Below are 25357 nucleotides of genomic sequence, written 5' to 3'. Positions count from 1 at the left end.
GGGATCTCAATTTGAGGCAGCGCAAGTGGCTTTACTTAATAAAAGATTATGATATATCATCCTTTATCATCCGGGCAAGGCAAATGTAGTTGCATATGCCTTGAGCATAAAGGCGTAGAGTATGTTTTGTTTGGCATTCATTTAAGTAGAGGAGAGGCCGCTTGCTTTGGCGATTCAGTCCTTGGCTAACAGATTTGTGAGGTTGGATATTTAGGAGCCCAGCCGAGTTCTTGCATGCATCGTTACCTAGCGTTTACTACTTGAGTAGATCAAGGCTCGTTAGTTTGATGATCCGCGACTATCGGTGAGGATGGAGTTCTGCGACTCCAAGGTCGTCTATGTGTCCCTAATGTTGACGGATTAAGGGAAAGGATTCTATCAGAGGCACACAGTTTTTGGTATTCTATTCATCCAGGTTCTACGAAGATGTATCGCCACCTGAGGCAACATTATTGGTGGCGGCAGATGAAGAAAGACATAGTCGAGTATGTGGCGAGATGTCTAAATTGCTAGTAGGTTAAGTATGACTACCAAAGGATAGGTGGCCTACTCCAGCTGATGATTATACCTGAGTGAAAGTGGGAGCACATTACTATGGACTTTGTAGTTGGGTTGCCGCGGACCTTGCAGAAGTTTGATGTAGTTTGTGTCATTATCAACAAGTTGACCAAATCGGCACACTTCATTCCAGTTGTGACCACATATTTTTCACAGAATTGGCCTAGATTAACATTCAGGAGATTGTTCGGTTGCATGGTATGTCTGTTTCCATCATATCAAATAGATGCCCTCAGTTTACTTCGCATTTCTGGAAAGGAGTACAAAATGAGTCGGGGACCCCGATAGAGCTTAGCACAACTTTTCATCGATCATCGCATTTCTAGAGGCATTATCTTTATGGGGGTGATCTATGAGGTTTACATCGATCATCACAGCTTGCAGCATTTTTTCAACCAGAGGGATTTCAATTTGAGGCAGCGCAGGTGGCTTGAGTTACTAAAAGATTATGATATTACAATCCTTTATCATCCGAGCAAGGCGAATGTAGTTGCGGATGCCTTGAGCATAAAGGTGAAGGGCATGGGTTGTTTGAAATTCATTTTAGTAGAGGATATGCCCCTAGATTTGGACATTCAGTCCTTAGCTAACAGACTTGTGAGGTTGGATATTTCAGAGCCCAGCCGAGTTCTTGCATACGTCATCACCCAGTCTTTACTACTTGAGCAGATCGAGGCTCGTCAATTTAATTATCCGCACTTGTTGGTTCTTAGAGAGACAGTACTATAGGGTAGTACCAAGGAGGTTACTATTGGTGAGGATGGAGTTCTACGACTCTACGGTCGTCTATGTGTCCTTAATATTGACAGATTAAGGGAAAAGATTCTAGAGAAGGCACACAGTTCTCGGTATTCTATTCATATGGGTGCTACGAAGATGTATCGCGACCTAAGGCAGCATTATTAGTGGCAGCGGATGAAGAAGGGCATAGTCGAGTATGTGGCGAGAGGTCTAAATTTCTAGCAGGTTAAGTATGAGCACTAGAGGCCAGGTGGTCTACTCCAACAGATGACTATACCTGAGTGGAATTGGTAGCGCATTACTATGGACTTCGTAGTTAGGTTGCCGTGGACCTTGTGGAAGTTTGATGCAGTTTGGGTCATTATCAACAAGTTGACCAAGTCGGCACACTTCATTCCGGTTGTGACCACGTATTCTTCAGAGAATTGGCCCAGATTAACATTCAGGAGATTGTTCGATTGCATGGTGGTCCTGTTTCCATCATATCAGATAGATGCCCTCTGTTTACTTCGCATTTATGAAGAGCAGTACAGAGTGAGTTGGGGACCTAGGTAGAGCTTATAATAACTTTTCATCCGCAAACCGATGGCTGTCGGAGCAGACAATTCAAATTTTGGAGGATATGCTCCGAGCATGTGTGATTGATTTCGGAGGGCAGTGGGATCTATTCTTGCCTTTAGCCGAGTTTTCTTACAACAACAGTTATTGGTCCAGCATTGAGATGGCTCCATTTGAGGCTTTATATAGTCGGTGATGTCATTCGCCCATCAAATGGTTTGAACCCTGCGAGGCTAAGTTATATGGTAATGATTTGGTGAAGGATGCCTTGAAAAAGGTAAAGTTGATTCAGGAGCGACTTCGCACAGTACAGTCCATACAGAAGAGTTATGCGGATCATATGGTGCGTGATTTATCATTTATGGTGTGTGAGAAAGTTCTCTTAAAAGTCTCACTAATGAAGGGAATCATGAGGTTCGAGAGGAAGGTCAAGTTGAGCCCAAGGTTAGGTCAATTTTAGGCGTTGAGGTGAGTTGGGGAAGTTGCTTATGAGCTTGATTTGCCTCCCAGTCTATTGGGAGTTCATTCGGTTTTCCACATGTCAATGCTCAGGAGTAAACATGCCGACAGGTAGTATATGTTAGAATACATCACGGTTCAGTTAGATGAGAGCTTGGGCAATGAAGAGGAGCCAGTTTCCATTGTTGACAGACAGGTTCGCATGTTTTGGTCTAAGAAGAGTTCTGTATAGTGGAGGGGTCAACTAGTCGAAGAGGTTACTTGGGAGACCAAGGAGGACATGCGGAGAATATACCCACACTTATTCGGCACTCCAGGTATGATTCTAGACCCGTTCGAGGACGAACATTTATTTAAGAGGTGGAGAATGTAATGACCCGATCAGTCATTTTGCATTTTAGATCCCCGTTCCCCTAAATAAGACTCCCCACATGTTCTTTTATAGTTTTATGACTTGTGGGGATGGTTAGCTCGGGTTTGAAAGGGTTCGGGTTGAAATCGAAATACTTAGTTCCTTAGTACTGGCATTAAAGGGCTAAGTTTGAATTGGGTCAACGTTTCTAGTAAACGACCTCAGAATCGGGATTTAACAATTCCAATAGGTTTGTATGATGATTTTGGACTTGGATGTATGTTCAGATCATGTTTTGGATGACCCAAGAGCATTTCGGCGCATAAAGTTGAAAGTTGGCGCATTGACGGTTTTAAAGTTCTTTAAATTTGATTTGGAGTAGGTTTTGGACTTATTGAGGTCCGTTTGGGATTTCAAGACTAGGAATAGTTCCGTATGGTAATTTAAGACCTGCACGCAAAATTTGGTATAGTTCCGGGTAGTCTAAGTATGATTCGGCGCGTTCAGAGCAAATTGGAAATTTGAAGTTCATAACTTGATTCAATTTGATTTTGGGGTGCGATTCTTAGTTTTGATGTTGATTTACACGATTCGATAGTTCAAGAAGGTCCATATTTTATTTATGGACTTGTTGGTGTAGTTGGATGGGATCCCGGGTGGCTTAGGTGAGTTTCGGACCACCCAGAGTTTATTTCAAAAGTCTGATATCTGCTGCTCTGGTTTCTTTCTTCGCGAACGCGGAGAAGGCCTCGCATTCGTGATAAAGGAATAGGGATGGGGAATATTTGTGCTACGCGTTCACATAAAAGAACTCGTGATCGTAAATCTCTAGTTCATTGACCTTTGCATTCGCGTGATAGGGCCCGCATTCACGAAGGGTAAGGCGAGCCGGGTGGGGGTGGAATTGTTGGTCTTTGTGTTCACGAAGGAGGCCTCACGTTCGTGTAGGGTAGACTAGGTAAGTCTCCGCATTCGCGAGGCCCTGGTTGCGTTCGCGATGGCCAAATTTTCTGGGCCTGGGCTGTTTGCCTTCGCGATCGCGAAGAAGGCATAGCTGGGTAGTGATTTGTTTTAAAAACGGGACTTGGGCTATTTCCTCTCATTTTTCATTCCCTTGGCTAATTTAGGAGTTTCTTGGAGAGGGATTTTTACCTAGCTATTGAAGGTAAGAAATTCCTACCCTATATAAGTTTAATACGTAGATTATGGGTAGATTTTAACATGTAGAATTGTGGAAATTATGGGTTTAGTTGAAAAAACTAGGTTTTGATAAAAATGGGATTTTAACCACAAAATTGATTATGAAATTGAGTGAAAATTATATATTTGAGTTTGTGACATTATGAGGTACATTTATCTTCAAATATTTTCGGAATCTAGGCACGTGGGCCCGAGGTGAATTTTAGGAATCTTCTAATTTGGGTTGTGTAATAAATCTAATAGTTAAATTATGAACTTTTGAATATATAATGACTTAATTATACAATATTTGGTTAGTTTCGGGTGGTTTGGCACCGAGTTGAGGATTTAAAGCGTATTTGTGGACCGAAAGTGAGCTTGAGAACGAGGTAAGTATCTTGTCTAACCTTATAAGTGGGAACTCATCCCCTTAGGTGTATTTTGTTGTGAATTACTTAAGGGGAGGGGGGGGGAGCTACGTACGTACTAGGTGATGAGAGTCCGTACATAGCTATATTTCATGTGGCGTCCGGGTAGTTTTAGATTTACATCATGCTTTGTTTGTACTGTTATGTTGATTATACACATTAATTGTCTTAAATACAACAACAACAGCCCAATAAAATCCCACAAGTGGGGCCTGGAGAAGGTAGTATGTACGCAGACCTTACCCCTACCCCGAAGGAGTAGAGAGGCTATTTCCGAAAGACCCCCAGCTCAAGATAATTAGAAAAACAAAAAGGAGAGAATATTAGTTTCACCACAAAGATCATAGGAAAAATAGGAACATAAAATGCAGAAGGAAAAATGCAAAACAAAAATGATGGCTAGTAATTAGGTCATGCACCAAAAAGAGAAAATAGTAAGTCACGACAATGCCCCTAGCTATTTCAGACAAAAATCCTACCAGACTAGGATCACAACAGTACAAGGTAATGCAAGACTCAACTACCTCCTAGCCTACAACCGTAATACTCGACCTCCATAACTTCCTATCAAGTGTCATTTCCTAAAAAATCTGAAGCCTCGCCATATCCTGCCTGGTCACTTCTCCACAATACTTCTTAGGCCACCCTCTACCTCTTCTTGTGCCCTCCACAACCAATCACTCAAACCTCCTTACTGGAGTATCTAGGCTTCTCCTCTGTACATGTCCGAACCATCTGAACCTCGCTTCCCGCATCTTGTCATCAATGGGAGCCACGTGCATTGTTGCGACCAAAACACTCACGCAAGTGTATGCGATCTTCAAGTAATATAGTAATAAGTAAAGTATCGTTCCCACGAGGACTTATGATCAACTTATCAACTGATGCAAACTCAAACAATTATCAATTCAAGCTAATTCATCAGAGAATACATAAATAACCAATTTACAATTTAACTAGTAGACAAACAATAATACAACGCAAATGTACTACACTACTTATGAAATTTTCTTTTAACAATTAATAAGAGAAATATTCCAGGGTTATGGGCTTGCTAGAGATCGTGCTACGCTTTTAGTTTAAAAATAATTTATTAAATTATGTGGGTTATTGATTATAGGGTTGATAATATCCATAAGAATTTATCGAATTCTTATGCACCTATTCAAGTTAAATTAATACCTATATTTCTATGGCATTAATATTAACTCAAATGCATTTACAATTCCTATTTTTCAACCAAACAAGGCAATTAAGTATAGTTCTATCTTAATCGCGAATCTTTCACCCGATGCCCAGGATCCAAATCTTGTTCTATTTGATTCTATATGCAATCAAGAATTTCCTTTTTCAAGTTTAACTCAAGATTCGTAAATAGTATTTCACTGTTAGCTACGCAGTAAAATAATTAACATCAGAATCAAATAAACAACCCTTAACGATAAATTCAAGATCATCAATTTAAGATTCAAACAAAATAATCATCTAACACCCATAACCCCAGAATATTTAGGTTTTTAGCTACTCATAGTTATACAAATGTCAACAATATAAGTCTTAAACATCAAATAAACAGACACTAGAAGAAGGTTTAGGAAAACTCTTTTAATCCTTGCTCCAAAGTGTTGTCTCCTCTTGATTTTGATCCTCCAAGATGGATCTCCTCCTCCTTTTCTCTCTCAAAACATGTCTACCCCGTCAATAATGGATCCTTTACCCTTTTTAATCGTGTAGGAAGGGGTTTTGACAATTATACCCTTTTTTGACCGAAATAGAGTAGTTCTGTGATTTTTACACATCCACGACGCCCCGTGCACCGCGTACATGGATTGGACAGAGGCAGAATACATTTTAATAGAGCAGAACAATGCAGCACAAAATTTTGCACAGCCGCGGCGCCCCACGCGGCGCGGCAGTGCAATTTTTTGCGCTGTTTCATTTTTTCATTTGTTTTGCTATCTGGGCTTGCTTTGCGACCCCCGAACACGATCCCGACTTGATTTATTTAGCTTTTACTCAGACTTTAAAGCCCCAAATTAATCAAATTCATCCCAAATTTAATTCTTAAGTCGGATTAGCTTCCTGCAAGGCATAAAGCATGAATTTAGTACAATTAATTATTATTTAAGCTCAAACCTTTGTAAAATGCAATAATTAAAGTGTTGTTACAACAACTAAAACACAAATTTTTAGACTATGATCAACACCCCACACTTAAACCATTGCTCGTCCTCGAGCAATTAACATACACTTCACATAAGGACGACCTTTTTATCAAACAATTTCTTTAACAACACATGCCGACACTTAAGTACCAATTCATAATATTTCAACCTCAAGACATGACTCACAAGTGCCACACATTTTCATAACTTGCTTACTTACTCTAACACAAAGGTCAAAACGTTTTCTTGATTTTACAAATCATGTGCCCTCCCACAATTAATATAGACTAGTTCCTCTCAAAATAATATTCAAGAATATTTAGGAACTCAAAATAGGAAGAATTAGCTCATACTTAGAATTGAAATTCATGTGCAATAGATGACATACCATATACTTGCCCATAGTGTAATACTCTACTAATTGAGCTTATTCACTCAAGGATCAAATAGGACTTTAATTGGTTGTAATGCAGGCTGAGGAGGGTGTGATAAATATAGAATATAGTAGCTACACCTCTTTGAGCACTTCCATACACACACCATTTCATTTTACAATTTCAGCATCACTCTTATTGTTAAACCATCTCCAACCTTTTTGAGGTTTTACATACTAACAACAAATCCCATTCTCTTCAATCACCATAAGTTAGGGAATGTTACCAATAAAAATTCATATCCTATACACACACACACACACACACACACACATATATTTATTTTTTTTATCTTTAATCACCATAAGTTAGGGAATGTTACTAATGAAAATTCATCCCCTATGTATGTATATATATGTATGTATGTATGTATGTATGTATGTATGTATGTATGTATGTATGTATGTATGTATGTATATATATATATGTATGTATGTATGTATGTATGTATGTATGTATGTATGTATGTATATGTATGTATGTATGTATGTATATATATGTATGTATATATATATATATGTATATATATGTATGTATATATACATATATATGTATTTGTTTTTCAATTTTTTTTATATAAACCAGCAAATCTCTTCTCAACTTTAACAACATTTAAACAACACTAAGTGCTCATGAGAAATAGAGGTTCAAACAACTGATATATTTGCATAAATTGGTAAGGTTTGTAATATGGATGTCAAAGAAATAGGATTAATAGCTCAAAAGGTTTGACTAAGATATATACAACTTGGTGGGAACAATTATAAAACTGGTTTGACAAAGAAATGCCTATATCATCTCCTAAACTAAATAATGCTACTATTTCTCTTTGCAAAACACTTGAGGGCAAGTTCTAGATATCAACTGTTATGCACAGAATATTTCAACAACCTCACTCACACATTGGCACACAACTCACTCAAGCTTGGATCTTTCTCGACTCTCTAGTCAAAGCAGTTAAGCATAGTCATAAATACACAATTTAAGGCACTTACTTTAGAATTAAGAACTGAGGTTGAGCATCACAAATAAGGTACATACCACTTCTAAAGATGTGCATTTGAGGAGATTAACTCTGTAAGTTAGGAACTTTTTATCAATTGAACTAAAAACAATTACACTATACCCGGTTCAAATACACCCTTGGAAAAGAACCGTGGCATAAAGAAAAACCAAGGAAATTTTTTTAAATTAAACCAAAACTAGCATACACTAAACTGAAATAAAAGGCAAATATTTTTTTTTGAATTTCGACTTCATTCCCTCAAGAAACTCCATCGTCGGGGAAACAAAATCGAAATTAGTACCACTTACTACCTACAAACACTATAATCTACCAAACCAAAAAGTTTAATAGTCTAAACAAAATCAAACAACTAAAAATACGAAAAATACAAAAGTAAGTACATTACAATAGGGGCAAGTCACCCCACACTTAAAAACTTGCATTGTCCCTAATGCAAAAGATCAAAAATATATCAGAAAAGAGACTCCTTAAGGCCATTGGCCTAAGCATCTTCATCCTCAAAGGTGCGCAAATATTCCTCGTCATCTGAGGGAATAGAGTTCATATCTTCATCTGGTGGAAATTGTCCTTGCTGAGCCATTCCTAACCACTGTTGAGTGAAAGGAGATAAAGGGTAATTTTGTTATAACTCTTCCAAGTTCACTTTCCCTCTAGAAGCGCGAAAGCGCAGGTCAGCAAATAATATCTGCAAAGTTTCTTCCACCCGGACAAACCTTCGGCATTAAGTGCAGCTGCAGACGGATCTATCACAGTCGTGACATCAAGCGCCCTGATAGGATATGTTACTTCTATCTTCCGATCATAGTGATACTCTTCTTCAATGTAGTGCGTCCGCAATAGCCGAGTGATCATACTCGGATAGTGTAGGCGGCGTCCCCCGAAAGGTCTCACCTTTTACATGTGTTCCAGCATAATTTTCCCAAGATCAACCTGTATTCCTGTTAAAAATGCATAAATCAAACAAATCTTTAGTTTTGATACGCCTGTATCACTTTGTGTCGGCATGATTTTGGCATTTATTATCCTTAAAATAACTCGTGCAGGACGCTAGAATGTTCCTTTTTTCATCTCCTTGTGAAACTCATTTGAATCTCTAGTCCACAAAGCAAAGGAATCTGCACCACATAGCTGCCTGCGAATGCCTAGGTAATCTGGTCTACGAAGGAACCCGTGAAATAGCTTATGTGAATGCTCAGTGAAACCCATTATTTGATTTATGACCTTTGAAGAAAATGAAATCACTCTGTTTCTGACCCTGACTTGATAACTTGCATCTAAATCGCCTCCTGGTTGCCAATTGGCATAAAATTCTTTTACCAAGTTGATATTCACACTATCACCTTGGCGAAACAACCCTTCAAAACCCAATGCTCGAATGTTAGTATATATTGCATTATACTTACGAGAGAGCTTTGTTTCATCTATGGCAACTTCAGGTGTTGGTGGCACAACAGGAACGAAGGATTAGAACCATTGTATTGTATGTGATGGAATAGCCCTGATGCCATATTTGCACTCTGGCACCTTATCTGCATTAGGGTCAAAGTATTCCTCTTCCTCCTCAACTGGTGCCAGAGGTGGTGTCCTTCTACTTCCACGTCAGCTAGTAGATGCAGCCTCAGATAGGCCATCGTTTGATCTTTTGCTTGGGCGCCGAGACATTATACCTACACAACATGATATATTAGCTAAAAAAAACACAAATCATTTTAAGAGCAAGTGGAGGAAATACCCCATACTTATGTTATTATCATGGTGACACTTAGCATGTATAACAGGGATTCAGACTACCCTGTTCTTCAATTAAAATGATATAATGCTTATCGGCCTATCGAATCATTAGAGAGAATTATAACAATTAAAAATAAAATAAAAATAAAAAACTAGGCTAGAAAATATTAGATATAAACATAAAAAGAAATTAGTCTATTTTACAAAATTCAAAATTATTATACAAAATATACTACATAGGCACATTAGCATGAATCTTACATCTCATTTTTACATAAAGCAAGCGAAAAATCATGGTTTAGCCTAATGTTATAGTTGTTACCAATAATAGCATCTCACAATGAAATTTTTTTCTTATTTTGCAACATTACTCAATTTCATGTCACTTGGACATTTAACAAACACATTGTAAGCATGTCTTGTATTCTTAAAATTTCAACTTGAAATGAGGCATAATCACCATATCAACAACACAAATATGCCTCACCACAACTATAACATAACCACATCTTCACAATAATATTCAATGCACAATTTTTCACTTTCTTATATGTATTTTCGAAACAGTATACCCCTTAACAATCTTTGTCACGACCCGGATTTCCCACCATAGGGTGTCGTGATGGCGCCTACTATCGGAGCTAGGCAAGCCAAATATTTAAAACACCTTTCCTGCTTTCTTTCAAACAATATAATAAACGAGACAAAATCTAAGCGGAAGACTTTAAATCTAAAGCAACTGAAAACCAAAAGTGCGGAAGTTTGAACCAAAATGCTACCCAGAGTCTGGTGTCACTAGCTCACGGACTACTACAGAATACTACAATCAATGTCTGAAAAGGAAATACATCATGTTTGTCTGATACAAGATGAACAAACGGAAAAAAAACATGGAAAGGGACTTCGGCATGCGAACGCCAGCTAGGCTACCTCGAGAGTCCCTGGACTGAAGATAGCTCCCAGAAGTCCTACTGCTGCGGTCCGTAAGCTGCTCCCTGATCTGTGCACCAAAAATGCACAGAGTGTAGCATCAGCACAACCGACCCCATGTGCTGGTAAGTGCCTGGCCTAACCCCGGCGAAGTAGTGACGAGGCTAGACAGTACCTACCACAATTAACCTGTACAGATATATATACAACAAGTGCAAGAAAACAATAACAAAATAATACAAAGTAAAACTGGGAGGGGACATGCTATCGGGGAGTAACAGATAAAATTGAAACATCGGAAATAAACAGAAGAAACTCCAGTTTCCATTATATATATATATATATATATATAAGTGGACAGCGTGCCACACGATCCCATAGTATAGTGTATAAGTGGACGGCGTGCCACACGATCCCATAATATAGTTCATAATATCTGACTTCATATAGTAGACCCCTTCAGGGGAGAATAACAACTCAATACCTTTAACCCGGCAAGGGTACAGCTAACAGCCCAAAATATCCCGACAAGGGAGAATATATATATCAGTCTACACATCCCGGCAAGGGAGTATTCACAACACATTCTCCTTTTAAATCATTCTTCCTCAACCGTTCACATTATATGAAACTTATCAAATAAACAAGGAGCTTGTGTCACATTATTCGAATTAAAAGCAATCAAGACTCACGGTCATGCTAGACTCCGGTGCATAGATAACCGTCACCATGCCTATACACCGTACTCCACATTAGCAAGTAGCAAATATCATCCTAATCCTATTCCCTCAAGCCAAAGTTAGAACAAACACTTACCTCGAATGCTCCAAACTCAACTCACGCTTCTAGTATAGCTTTACCTCTTGATTCCACCACCAATCCGCTCGGATCTAGTCATAAGTTACTTAATCACATTAATAATTACTAAATGAATCATCCCCAATGCATGAAAATAGATTTTTCAAGGTTTTTCCCAAAAAGGTCAAAAATACCCCCGGACCCACGTGGTCGAAACTCGAGGTTCGGACCAAAACCCGGTTACCCATTCCCCCATGAATCCCAATAGATGATTTGTTTTTAAATCGGACCCCAAATTGAGGTCCAACTTCTCAATTTGTAGAAAACCTAGGTTCTACCCAAAACACCCAATTTTCCCCATGAAAATCTTTGATTTGAAGTTGAAATTATGTTAAAAGATGTTAAGGAATAAAGAAATTAAGTTAGAAATCACTTACCAATCGTTTTGGAGAAAAAAGGTTGTTTGGAAAATCGCGGGTTTTTGAAAAGTGAAAAATGACTGAGATTTTCCGAACTTGTATACCTTTCTGAGGACCTGGCGCGGACCGCACAAAAATGTGTTGCGGCCGCGCCGAGTGGGAGAAAAGTGGGGCTTCTCTGAACCCTTCCAGCGTGGACCGCACTGTTTTGGTGCGCAGCCGCGCTGGCTAACCTGAAACCCTAGCCCTCAGACTCAGCCACGCGGACCGCACAAAAATGCATCGCGGCCGCGCGGCTCCAGCGCGGACTGCGCGGAAATGACCGCGGCCGCGCTGGTGTCTGCAACACCTGAACCTGCATTTTCTTAAGTCCAAGACCTTCCGGGCCCTATTCAAAACTCACCCGAGCCCTCGGGGCTCCAAACCAAACATGCACACATCCTAAAAAATATCTTACGGACTTACTCGTGCGATCAAATCGCCAAAATAACATCATATACATAGGATCAAGCCTCAAACACATGATTTTCTTTCTTCAACTTTCATAACTCAAACTCTCCATTTTTAGTCTGAAACACGTCATATGACGTCCGTTTTTAGCCAAACTTTACAGATAGTGCTTAACACATATTTAAGACTTGTACCGGGCGTCGTAACCAAAATACGAGCCCGATACCTATATTTTCTAACTCCTTTTCAATTCAAATTTTCTTATCAAATTTCAGAAAAACAATTTCTTTCAAAAATTCATTTCTCGGGCTTGGGACCTCAGAATTTGATTCCGGGCACACGCCCAAGTCCCATATTTTTCTACCAACCCTTCGGGACCGTCGAATCACAGGTCCGGGTCCGTTTACCCAAAATGTTGACTGAAGTCAACATCATGCATATTAATACCAAAATTCATCAAATGTTTCACATAATTCACATATTCTAACATAAAAACTTTCCGGCTACGCGCCCGAACTGCACACGCCAATCGAGGCAACTAAAAGCAAGGTTTTCAAGGCCTCGGGAGCACAAAACAAGGAAGAAGGTGATGACCCCTTGGGTCGTCACATTCTCCACCTCTAAAACAACCGTTCGTCCTCGAACGGACAAAAGAAAGAAGTACCTGTGTCGGGAAATAAATAAGGATAACGGCTCCGCATATGGGAATCGGACTCCCAGGTCGATGCCTCAGGAGGATGACCTCTCCACTGAACACGCACCGAAGGAAAACTCTTCGACCTCAACTGTCGAACCTGCCGGTCTAGAATAGCCACCGGCTCCTCCTCATATGACAGATCCTTGTCCAATTGGACAGTGCTGAAATCTAACACGTGCGATGGATCTCCGCGATACTTCCGGAGCATAGACACATGAAACACGGGATGCACAACTGACAAGCTAGGTGGCAAGGCAAGTCTATAAGCCACCTCTCCCACACGATCAAGAATCTCAAATGGACCGATGAACCTAGGGCTGAGCTTGCCCTTCTTCCCAAATCTCATCACGCCCTTCATAGGCGATACACGGAGCAATACCCGCTCACCAACCATGAAGGCAACATCTCTGACCTTGCGGTCTGCGTAACTCTTCTGTCTGGACTGAGCTGTACGAAGTTTATCCTGAATAATCCTGACCTTGTCCAAGGCTTCCTGAACCAGATCCGTACCCAATAATCGAGCCTCTCCCGGCTCAAACCATCCAACTGGAGACCGACATCGCCTACCATACAACGCCTCGTACGGAGCCATCTGAATGCTGGACTGGTAGCTGTTGTTGTAGGCAAACTCTGCTAAAGGCAAAAACTGGTCCCACGAGCCTCCAAAATCAATGACACAGGCTCGGAGCATGTCCTCAAGAACCTGAATAGTCCTCTCGGACTGACCGTCCGTCTGGGGATGGAATGTTGTACTCAACTCAACCTGGGTGCCCAACTCTCGCTGAACTGCTCTCCAGAAATGCGAGGTAAACTGCGTACCCCGATCCGAAATGATAGATATCGGCACCCCATGAAGGCGAACAATCTCCCTCATATAAATCTCGGCTAACCTTTCGGATGAATAGGTGGCTGCAACAGGAACAAAATGTACTGACTTGGTCAGCCGATCAACAATGACCCAAACTGCATCAAACTTTTTTCGAGTTATCGGAAGTCCAGTAACGAAATCCATCGTAATCCTCTCCCACTTCCACTCGGGAAGTGCAATCCTCTGAGATAGACCACCAGGTCTTTGATGCTCGTACTTAACCTGCTGACAATTCAAACATCGAGCCACGTGCGCAACGATGTCTTTCTTCATCTTACGCCACCAATAGTGCTGCCTCAGATCCTGATACATCTTCGCGGTGCCTGGGTGAATAGAATACCGAGAACTGTGGGCCTCCGCTAAGATCAACTCTTGAATCCCATCAACATTGGGCACACAAACTCGCCCCTGCAATCTAAATACACCATCATCATCTAAGGTTACTTTCTTGGCACCTCCAAACTGCCGCTCGCGGATACGCTCTAATAGTGAGGAACGAGCAACCGTGCAAGCTAACACTCTGCTAGGCTCAGAAATATCCAACCTCACAAGACGATTGGCCAAGGCCTGAACATCCAAAGCAAGCGATCTCTGGCTGACTGGAATATAAGCAAGACTACCCATGCTGGCGGACTTCCTGCTCAATGCATCGGCCACCACATTGGCCTTCCCCGGGTGGTATAAGATAGTAACATCATAATCCTTTAGCAACTCTAACCACCTCCTCTGCCTCAAATTCAACTCTTTCTGCTTGAACAGATACTGAAGACTCTTGTGATCAGTGTAAATCTCACACGTCACGCCATATAAGTAATGCCTCCAGATCTTCAAGGCATGAACAATGGCTGCCAACTCGAGATCATGAACCGGATAATTCTTCTCATTGATCTTCAACTGCCTCGAAGCATAAGCAATGACGTTGCCTTCCTGCATCAACAATGCACCAAGCCCAATACGAGACGCATCACAATAGACCGTATATGGCCCTGAACTTGTGGGCAAAACCAATACTGGTGCCGTAGTCAGAGCCATCTTGAGCTTCTGAAAGCTCGCCTCACACTCGTCCGACCACCTGAACTGGATACCCTTCTGGGTCAATCTGGTCATAGGGGCTGCAATGGATGAAACCCCTCCACGAACCGACGGTAGTAACCTGCTAACCCCAGGAAACTCCGAATATTCGTAGCTGAAGCTGGTCGAGGCCAGTTCTTGACTGCCTCTATCTTCTTCGGGTCTACCTGAATACCTGCTGCTGATACGACATGACCCAGGAATGCGACCGAACTCAACCAAAACTCGCACTTTGAGAACTTAGCATACAACTGACTATCCTTTAGGGTCTGAAGGACCACTCTGAGGTGCTGCTCATGCTCCTCCTGACTGCGGGAGTATATAAGAATATCGTCAATGAAGACTATCACGAACAAGTCCAAATAAGGTCTGAACACTCGGTTCATCAACTCCATGAACGCTGCTGGGGCATTAGTCAATCCAAATGACATGACCAAAAACTCATAGTGCCCATACCGAGTGCGAAATGCTGTCTTAGGGACATCAGACGCCCTAATCCTCAGTTGGTGGTAGCCAGATCTCAAGTCTATCTTTGAAAACACCCTCGCACCCTGAAGCTGGTCGAATAAATCGTCGATCCTCGGCAGTGGATACTTATTCTTAATTGTAACCTTCTTCAATTGCTGGTAATCGATGCACATTCTCATCGAACCATCCTTTTTCTTAACAAACAACACCGGTGCACCCAAGGCGAAACACTAGGTCTAATGAAACCTTTCTTAAGCAAGTCCTGCAGTTGTTCCTTTAACTATTTCAACTCCGGCAGGGCCATACGATATGGCGGGATAGAAATGGGCTGAGTGCCCGGGGCCAAATCATACAAAAGTCGATATCCCTATCGGGAGGCATACCTAGCAAGTCTGAAGGGAAAACCTCAGGAAACTCCCGAACAATGGGTACAGAATCAATAGAAGGGGCCTCCGCGCTAGAATCGCGAGCATACGCCAAGTAGGCCAAACATCCCTTCTCGACCATACGCCGAGCTTTCACATACGAGATAACACTGCGGGTACAATGACCAGAAGTCCCTCTCCACTCTAAACGAGGTAAATCCGGTAAGGCTAAGGACACGATCTTGGCATGGCAATCCAAGATAGCATGGTATGGGGATAACCAATCCATCCCCAATATAACATCAAAGTCGACCATGTCCAAAAGCAACAAATCAACACGGGTCTCAAGACCCCCAAACACTACGATACAAGAACGATGAACTTGGTCGACCATAATAGAATCACCCACCGGTGTTGACACATAAACAGGAATACTCAACGAGTCACTAGGCATAACCAAATAGGGTGCAAAATAGGAAGACACATATGAATACGTAGATCCGGGATCAAATAGAACAGAAGCATTCCTATCACAGACCAGAATAGTACCTGTAATCACAGCATCTGATGACTCAGCCTCTGGCCTGGCTGGCAAAGCATAACAACGGGGCTGGGCCCCACCTCCCTGAATCATATCCCTGGGACGATCTGCTGCTGGTGACCCCTACCTCTAGCGGTCTGAGCTTCACCTCTAAAACCTCTACCTCCACCTCTATGTCCTCTACCCCTGCCTCTAGCTGGCTGGGCAGGCTGTGGGGCAACTGGTGCCTGGATCATCGGGCGAGAACCCTGCTGCTGTGAGCTGCTGGAAACTCGAGGGCGATATCTGGCAATGTGACTCACATCGCCGCAAGTATAACAAGCCCTCAGCTACTGAGAATAACGAAGTGGTAGTGCACTGATAGGTGCTGATGGTGAACTGAAGAGCTGCTGGTCAGAATACTGCGTCTGAGAACCACGACCACCTGGTGTACCATGAGAAGCCTGGAGAGCTGACTGAAAGGGCCTCGAAGGATGGCCTCTACCATAAGAGTCCCTACCTCCAGACAAGGTACCACTGAATCTACCAGAATGACGGGGCCTCTTATCAGACCCATGATCACCTCCCTAAGCAAGTGCCATCTCTATCCGGTGGGCACCATCTGCCACCTCCTGAAATGAAATCTCACTACCGGCACTCATGGCCATCTGAACACGGATCGGCTGGGCCAACCCATCAATAAACCTCCGCACCCTCTCCCTATCGGTGGGGAGTATCACAATGGCATGACGAGCAAGATCAATGAACTGGGTCTCATACTGGGTGACCGTCATAGGACCCTGCTGGAGACGCTCAAACTGCCTGCGAAGAGCATCTCGCTGAGTAACTGGGAGAAACTTCCCCAGAAATAACTCTAAAAACTGATCCCAGGTCAATGATGGCGGCCTGCTGGCCTGGCTAAACAGAAATCCCTCCACCAAGTCTTGGCGGATCCTGCCAGGCGAAAAGTGGCGAAGTCGACCCCATTGGTCTCTACAATGCCCATAGTCCGTAGAACCTCATGACAGCTGAATATGAAATCCTGAGCATCCTCTGAGGGGGTGCCACTATATGTACTAGTGAAGAGCTTGGTGAAACGATCAAGCCTCCACAAAGCATCCGCGGACATAGCCGCACCATCACTGGACTGAGCCGCAATACCTGGCTGGGCTGCCACAGCTGGCTGAACTGCTGGAACCTGAGCCTGAAGAGCTACCGGCTCTGGAGTACGAGTATCGGGAGTCTGAACTCCTCCCCCAGCCTGAGATGTGGCTGGAGCTGCGGGAAGCAAACCCGCTCTAGAAATGCCCTCCATAAAGCCTACCAGTCGGACCAAAGCGTCCCTGAAGCACTGGAGTGGCTATGAAACCCTCTGGGACCTGAGCTGGGCCCACTGGAACAGCTGGGGCCGGAACCTCCTCCTCAAAATCGACCTGAGGCTCCGTCTCTGGGAATGCTGCTCGGGGTTGAGCCCTGCCCCGGCCTCGGCCTATGGCATGGCCTCGGCCTCGCCCTCTGCCCCTAATAGGGGCTGCTGCTGGGGGATCAGGCTGTTGCGCGGTAGAAGAGGAAGCACGTTCCTCGCCATCTGCGAAAGAACAGAGTGGAAAGACAATCAGTACTTGAGAAATAGAATCGCACGACAAGAATGAACAAGGTGAAGTTTTCCTATCTCGGTAGCCTCTACGGGATAAATACAGACGTCTCCGTACCGATCCCTCAGACTCTACTGAGCTTGTCCGTGAGTTGTGAGACCTAAGTAACCTAGAGCTCTGATACCAACTTGTCACGACCCGGATTTCCCACCATCGGGTGTCGTGATGGCGCCTACTATCGGAGCTAGGGAAGCCAAATATTTAAAACACCTTTCCTGCTTTCTTTCAAACAATATAATAAACGAGACAAAATCTAAGCGGAAGACTTCAAATCTAAAGCAACTGAAAACCAAAAGTGCGGAAGTTTAATACACATCACTACCCAAGGTCTGGTGTCACTAGCTCGCGGACTACTATAGAATACTACAAACAATGTCTGAAAAGGAAATACATCATGTTTGTCTGATACAAGATGAACAAACGGAAAAAAAACATGGAAAGGGACTTCGGCCTGCGAACGCCAGCTAGGCTACCTCGAGAGTCCCTGGACTGAAGATAGCTCTCAGAAGTCCTACTGCTGCGGTCCGTAAGCTGCTCCCTGATATGTGCACCAAAAATGAACAGAGTGTAGCATCAGCACAACCGACCCCATGTGCTGGTAAGTGCCTGGCCTAACCCCGGCGAAGTAGTGACAAGGCTAGACAGTAGCTACCACAATTAACCTGTACAGATATATATACAACAAGTGCAAGAAAACAATAACAAGATAATACAAAGTAAAACTGGGAGGGGACATGCTATCGGGGAGTAACAGATAAAAATGAAATATCGGAAATAAACAGAAGAAACTCTAGTTTCCATGATATATATATATATATATATATATATATAAGTGGACGGCGTGCCACACGATCCCATAGTATAGTATATAAGTGGATGGCGTGCCACACGATCCCTTTTTAACAATATATAGGTGGACGGCGTGCCACACAATCCCTTTTAACAATATATAGGTGGACGGCGTGCCACACGATCCCTATTTCCATATACCACGTGGTAGGCGTACCACCCGTTCCCATTTCATCTTTATCACAGTGCACAATATGTCACCGGCAACGGAGGCCAATAACCAAGTGGACGGCGCGCCACACGATCCCATAATATCATATATAAGTGGACGGCGTGCCACACGATCCCATAATAACATATATAAGTGGACGGCATGCCACACGATCCCATAATATCATATATAAGTGGACGGCGTGCCACACGATCCCATAATATCATATATAAGTGGACGGCGTGCCACACGATCCCATAATATCATATATAAGTGGACGGCATGCCACACGATCCCATAATATCATATATAAGTGGACGGCGTGCCACACGATCCCATAATATCATATATAAGTGGACGGCGTGCCACACGATCCCATAATATCATATATAAGTGGACGGCGTGCCACACGATCCCATATTATAGTTCATAATATCTGACTTCATATAGTAGACCCCTTCAGGGGAGATTAACAACTCAATACCTTTAACCCGACAACGGTACAGCTAACAGCCCAAAATATCCGGACAAGGGAGAATATATATATCAGTCTACACATCCCGGCAAAGGAGTATTCACAACACATTCTCCTTTTAAATCATTCTTCCTCAACCGTTCACATTATATGAAACTTATCAAATAAACAAGGAGCTTGTGTCACATTATTCGAATTAAAAGCAATCAAGACTCACGGTCATGCTAGACTCCGGTGCATAGATAACCGTCACCATGCCTATACACCGTACTCCACATTAGCAAGTAGCAAATATCATCCTAATCCTATTCCCTCAAGCCAAAGTTAGAACAAACACTTACCTCGAATGCTCCAAACTCAACTCACGCTTCTAGTATAGCTTTACCTCTTGATTCCACCACCAATCCGCTCGGATCTAGTCATAAGTTACTTAATCACATTAATAATTACTAAATGAATCATCCCCAATGCATGAAAATAGATTTTTCAAGGTTTTTCCCAAAAAGGTCAAAAATACCCCCGGACCCACGTGGTCGAAACTCGAGGTTCGGACCAAAACCCGGTTACCCATTCCCCCATGAATCCCAATAGATGATTTGTTTTTAAATCGGACCCCAAATTGAGGTCCAACTTCTCAATTTGTAGAAAACCTAGGTTCTACCCAAAACACCCAATTTTCCCCATGAAAATCTTTGATTTGAAGTTGAAATTATGTTAAAAGATGTTAAGGAATAAAGAAATTAAGTTAGAAATCACTTACCAATCGTTTTGGAGAAAAAAAGTTGTTTGGAAAATCGCCTCTTAGGTTTTGGGTTTTTGAAAAGTGAAAAATGACTGAGATTTTCCGAACTTGTATACCTTTCTGAGGACCTGGCGCGGACCGCACAAAAATGTGTTGCGGCCGCGCCGAGTGGGAGAAAAGTGGGGCTTCTCTAAACCCTTCCAGCGCGGACCGCACTGTTTTGGTGCGCGGCCGCGCTGGCTAACCTGAAACCCTAGCCCTCAGACTCAGCCACACGGATCGCACAAAAATGCATCGCGGCCGTGCGGCTCCAGCGCGGACCACGCGGAAATGACCGCGGCCGCGCTGGTGTCTGCAACACCTGAACCTGTATTTTCTTAAGTCCAAGACCTCCCGGGCCCCATTCAAAACTCACCCGAGCCCTCGGGGCTCCAAACCAAACATGCACACATCCTAAAAAACATCTTACGGACTTAGTCGTGCGATCAAATTGCCAAAATAACATCATATACATAGGATCAAGCCTCAAACACATGATTTTCTTTCTTCAACTTTCATAACTTAAACTCTCCATTTTTAGTCTGAAACACGTCATATGATGTCCGTTTTTAGCCAAACTTTACAGATAGTGCTTAACACATATTTAAGGCTTGTACCGGGCATCGTAACCAAAATACGAGCCCGATACCTATATTTTCTAACTCCTTTTCAATTCAAATTTTCTTATCAAATTTCAAAAAAACAATTTCTTTCAAAAATTTATTTCTCGGGCTTGGGACCTCAGAATTTGATTCCGGGCACACGCCCAAGTCCCATATTTTTCTACGAACCCTCCGGGACCGTCGAATCACAGGTCCGGGTCCGTTTACCCAAAATGTTGACCGAAGTCAACATTATGCATATTAATACCAAAATTCATCAAATGTTTCACATAATTCACATATTCTAACATAAAAACTTTCCGGCTATGCGCCCGAACTGCGCACGCCAATCGAGGCAACTAAAAGCGAGGTTTTCAAGGCCTCGGGAGCACGGAACAAGGAAGAATTACGGTGATGACCCCTTGGGTCGTCACAATCTTCAACAAGAAACTCAACCCATTTTACCTCAACACACCCTAAAATCCTCCATAATCACAAAAAGAATATACATTCTAAGCTTCTAATACTATTTTTAACAATATTAACAAAAGAAACTAAAAAAAATTAAGAACACAATTCTTGCTAGGGGTTATACAAATATAATTGAAAATAAGAAAGAAATACAAAATAAAATACTACTAGATTGAAAGAAAAGAGAGAAGAGAATACTTACCTTGTAAGAAGAAGAAAGGATTTTGGGAAAGATTTGTTGAGTGAATTTATTACTTTACCTTTTTGGGTTTAGTCTTAGAGAGAAGAGAGTTTGGGAGAGGGCAAAAGAAATAAGGGGAACGGGGTTCAGATTTAAGGGATTTTAAAAAAAAAATCTTTTTTTTTAAAAAATTTATGCCTACCACGTCCCTCCCCGCGACGCGGTAGGCCAAAAATCCCTGCTGCTTCAAAAATTTTGCATTCTGCCTCGTCTGTGCAATTTTGCCTGGCGCGATGTGTGGCACGATGCCCCATGCGATGCGGTAAGCCAATTTTTCACAGAGTTAGCCTAATTTTTAATTTTTAGCTCACAATTTACATCCCTACATCTTTTTACACTGATTTTATGCCCAAATTCAAAATGTCTGCACCTGACTAAAAACATTATAACATCTAAAATCTTATATTTCTAAACTACAATTAAAAGTTAGTGATGTTAGTCATTGGGTTGCCTCCCAACAAGTGCCTAATTTAACGTTGCGGCATGACTCAACACTTCATCACACATCAACCAAATCTACCGAGGTCTTGTGACGTTTAATATCACCACCCCAATAGTGTTTTACTCGCTGCCCATTCACCAAGAATGTACCACTTGAATTTATGTCCCGCAATTCAACTGTTCCATGAGGAGTCATACTTACCACAACAAAAGGGCCTGCCCAACGGGACTTAAGCTTTCCAGGAAAAACTTTAGCCTTGAATTAAACAAGAGAACTTCTTGACCCGGCTCAAACTCGCGATGTTGGATGTGCTTCTCATGCCACCTTTTGGTCTTTTCTTTATACAACTTGGCATTTTCATAATCATGCAACCGAAACTCATCAAGTTTATTGAGTTGTAGCAGTCTTTTTTCACCGGCTATGTCCATATCCATATTTAGCTTTTTGATTGACCAATAAGCTTTGTGTTCTAGCTCGACGGGTAAATGACATGACTTTCCATAAACCAACCTATATGGAGAAGTACCTATTGGAGTCTTGTATGCAGTTCGGTAAGTAAACAATGCATCTTCTAACTTACCGGACCAATCTTTTCTATTTGCACTCACTGTTTTCTCCAAAATCTGTTTTACCTCTCTATTTGACACTTCAACTAGACCACTCGTTTGAGGGTGGTATGCAGTAGCAACCTTGTATCTTACCCCATATTTTGCTAGAATATTTTTCAACAATTTGTTACAAAAGTGTGTTCCTCCATCACTTATCAACACCCTTGGAGTTCCAAAGCATGTGAAAATGTGCTTCTTTACGAAACTTACCAATACCTTTGCATCATTAGTAGGTAGAGCAATGGCCTCAACCCACTTAGACACATAATCGACTGCAACCAAAATGTATCTGTGCCCATTAGAGTATGGAAATGGTCCCATGAAATCAATTCCCCAGACATCAAAGAGCTCTACTGCCAAAGTATTTTGCAAAGGCATCTCGTTCCTCTTTGTGATTATACCTGTTCTTTGACACCTGTCACAATTTTTAACAAAAGCATGTGCATCTTTAAACAATTTGGCCAGTAAAAACCTGATTTCAAAACCTTTTGTGCAGTTCTGTCTCCACCATGATGACCTCCATAAAGAGAAGCATGACAGCCATGCAATATTGCATTCATCTCCTCCTCAGGGATACACCTTCTTACCAATTGATCTGCGCATTGCTTGTATAGAAAAGGCTCGTCCCACATGTAGAATCTCATGTCATGTAAAAATCTTCTTCTATGATTAGTTGTGAATTCTAGTGGAGTCACCCCACTTGCAATAAAATTCACATAATCAACATACCACGGGGTTTCATCCGAAGTGATGGCTAGTAAATGTTCATCAGGAAATGTTTCTTTGATTGATTCTCCTTCAGTGACATGGCCTCGATTTTCCAACCTGGACAAGTGATCTGCAACTTGATTCTCTGCTCCTTTTTGATCTCAAATCTCTAAATCAGATTCCTGCAAAAGAAGAACCCATCGGATTAACCTTGGTTTGGCATCTTTCTTTGCAAATAAATACCTGATAGCTGAGTGATTTGTGTAAACTATGACTTTGGTTCCCACTAGATAGGACCTGAACTTATCAAATGCCCATACTACTGCAAGCAACTCTTTTTCAGTAATAGTGTAATTCATTTGTGCTGGATTAAGAGTTCTGCTCGCATAATGAATGGAGTAAAAGATTTTCTCCTTTCGCTGCCCCAAAACAACTCCAATAGCTATATCACTTGCATCACACATCAACTCAAACAAAAGTTTCCAATCTGGAGCAATGATAATTGGTGCAGTAACTAATCTTCTTTTCATCTCATCAGATGGTTTTAGAAACGCATCATCATACTTGAAGGATGTATCTTTCTCAAGAAGCCTGTACAAAGAAGATGAAATTTTTGAAAAATCTTAAATGAAACGACGATAAAAACTTGCATGGCCCAAAAAACTCCGAATGCCTCTAACTGATGTCGGTGGAGGTAATTTTTCAATTGCTTCACCTTTGCTTTATCTACCTACAATCCATTCTTGGACACTTTGTGTCCTAGGACTATACCTTCTCTTACCATCAAATGGCATCTTTCCCAATTCAGTACCAAATTTGTTTCTTCACACCTAGCAAGTACCTTGTCAAGATTCATTAAACATTCATCAAAAGAACATCCAAATACAGAAAAATCATCCATAAATACTTCCACAAATCTTTCAACCATATCAGTAAAAATAGCCATCATACACCTTTGAAAAGTCCAAGTGCATTACAGAGACCAAATGACATTCTTTTAAATGCATATGTCCCATAGGAACATGTAAATGTGATCTTCTCTTGGTCATCTGGGGCTATAACAATCTGATTATATCCCGAGTAGCCATCCAAAAACAGTAGTATTCCTGTCCAGCTAATCTATCAAGCATTTGGTCAATAAAGGGGAGAGGAAAATGGTCTTTTCGGGTAGCATTATTCAATTTTCTATAATCTATGCAAATCCTCCGCCCAGTAACAGTTCGAATGGGAATCAGATCATTGTTTTCATTTGTCACTACAGTCATTCCCCCTTTCTTTGGAACACATTGGACTGGACATACCCATTTGCTATCAGAGATTAGAAATACAATACCTGTATCAAGCCATTTAATCACTTCTTTTCGTACCACCTCTTTCATGTTGGGATTTAGGCGGCATTGTTGTTCTATGCTCGGCTTGTGTCCTTCCTCCATGAGAATTTTATGCATGCAAAAAGATGGACTAATACCTCTTATGTCAGACATTGTCCACCCAATTGCTCTTTTATTCTCACGTAGAACTCTCGACAATTTTTCCTCCTGCAATTTAGACAATTCAGAAGAAATAATAACAGGCAATGTATCAGAACTACCCAAATAAGCATAATGAAGGTGAGAAGGTAAAGGCTTTAGTTCCAATTTTGGAGCTTCTTCAATTGATGGCTTCGGAGGAGGACCATTTGGCATGTTCAAAGGTTCAAAGGGATTTAAACCTTTCATATATTCACATGATGCATTCAAAATATGCTTCATCTCTTCAACCTCATCATTAATCTCCAAACTCTCAAACAACATGATTGCTTTCTCTAAAGAATCCTTCAAATATACATTTGGGGCAATAAGTTGCTCATCCATCTCGATAACAGATATCATAGACAATTCTTCATAATGGCGAGGAAGTTGAATTGCTTTGTATACATTAAAAACAGCTTCCTCATTGTCAACTCTCATGATCATTTTTCCTTCTCTTACTTAAATTATAGCATCACCTGTAGCCAAGAGAAGTCATCCCATTATAATAGGAACTTTTTCATCTACTTCAAAATCCAAGATAATGAAATCAGCCGGGAAAATAAATTTCCCAATTTTCAGCAGCACATCTTCAATCACCCCTTCCGGCTAAGCTATGGACCTGTATGCTAGTTGCAACATCACCGT

At 41.7% G+C, this 25357-nt stretch overlaps 1 protein-coding gene across 1 annotated transcript; it reads right to left on the bottom strand.

The window, feature by feature from the left end:
- Positions 1-8382: 8382 nt before the first annotated feature.
- On the bottom strand, positions 8383-25156 carry LOC138880165 (uncharacterized). The gene is made up of 8 exons (XM_070159837.1): positions 24535-25156; positions 24419-24492; positions 24153-24320; positions 23936-24042; positions 23445-23792; positions 23223-23318; positions 22704-22908; positions 8383-8490 (listed from the first exon to the last, which is right to left on the bottom strand). Exons 1-8 carry the CDS (start codon positions 25154-25156, stop codon positions 8383-8385), a joined length of 1728 nt encoding a protein of 575 aa, XP_070015938.1.
- Positions 25157-25357: the final 201 nt, after the last annotated feature.

Source organism: Nicotiana sylvestris, chromosome 10, assembly GCF_000393655.2.
Source record: "Nicotiana sylvestris chromosome 10, ASM39365v2, whole genome shotgun sequence".
Classification (NCBI taxonomy): domain Eukaryota; kingdom Viridiplantae; phylum Streptophyta; class Magnoliopsida; order Solanales; family Solanaceae; genus Nicotiana; species Nicotiana sylvestris.
This window is presented reverse-complemented; position numbering and strand designations above follow the sequence as displayed.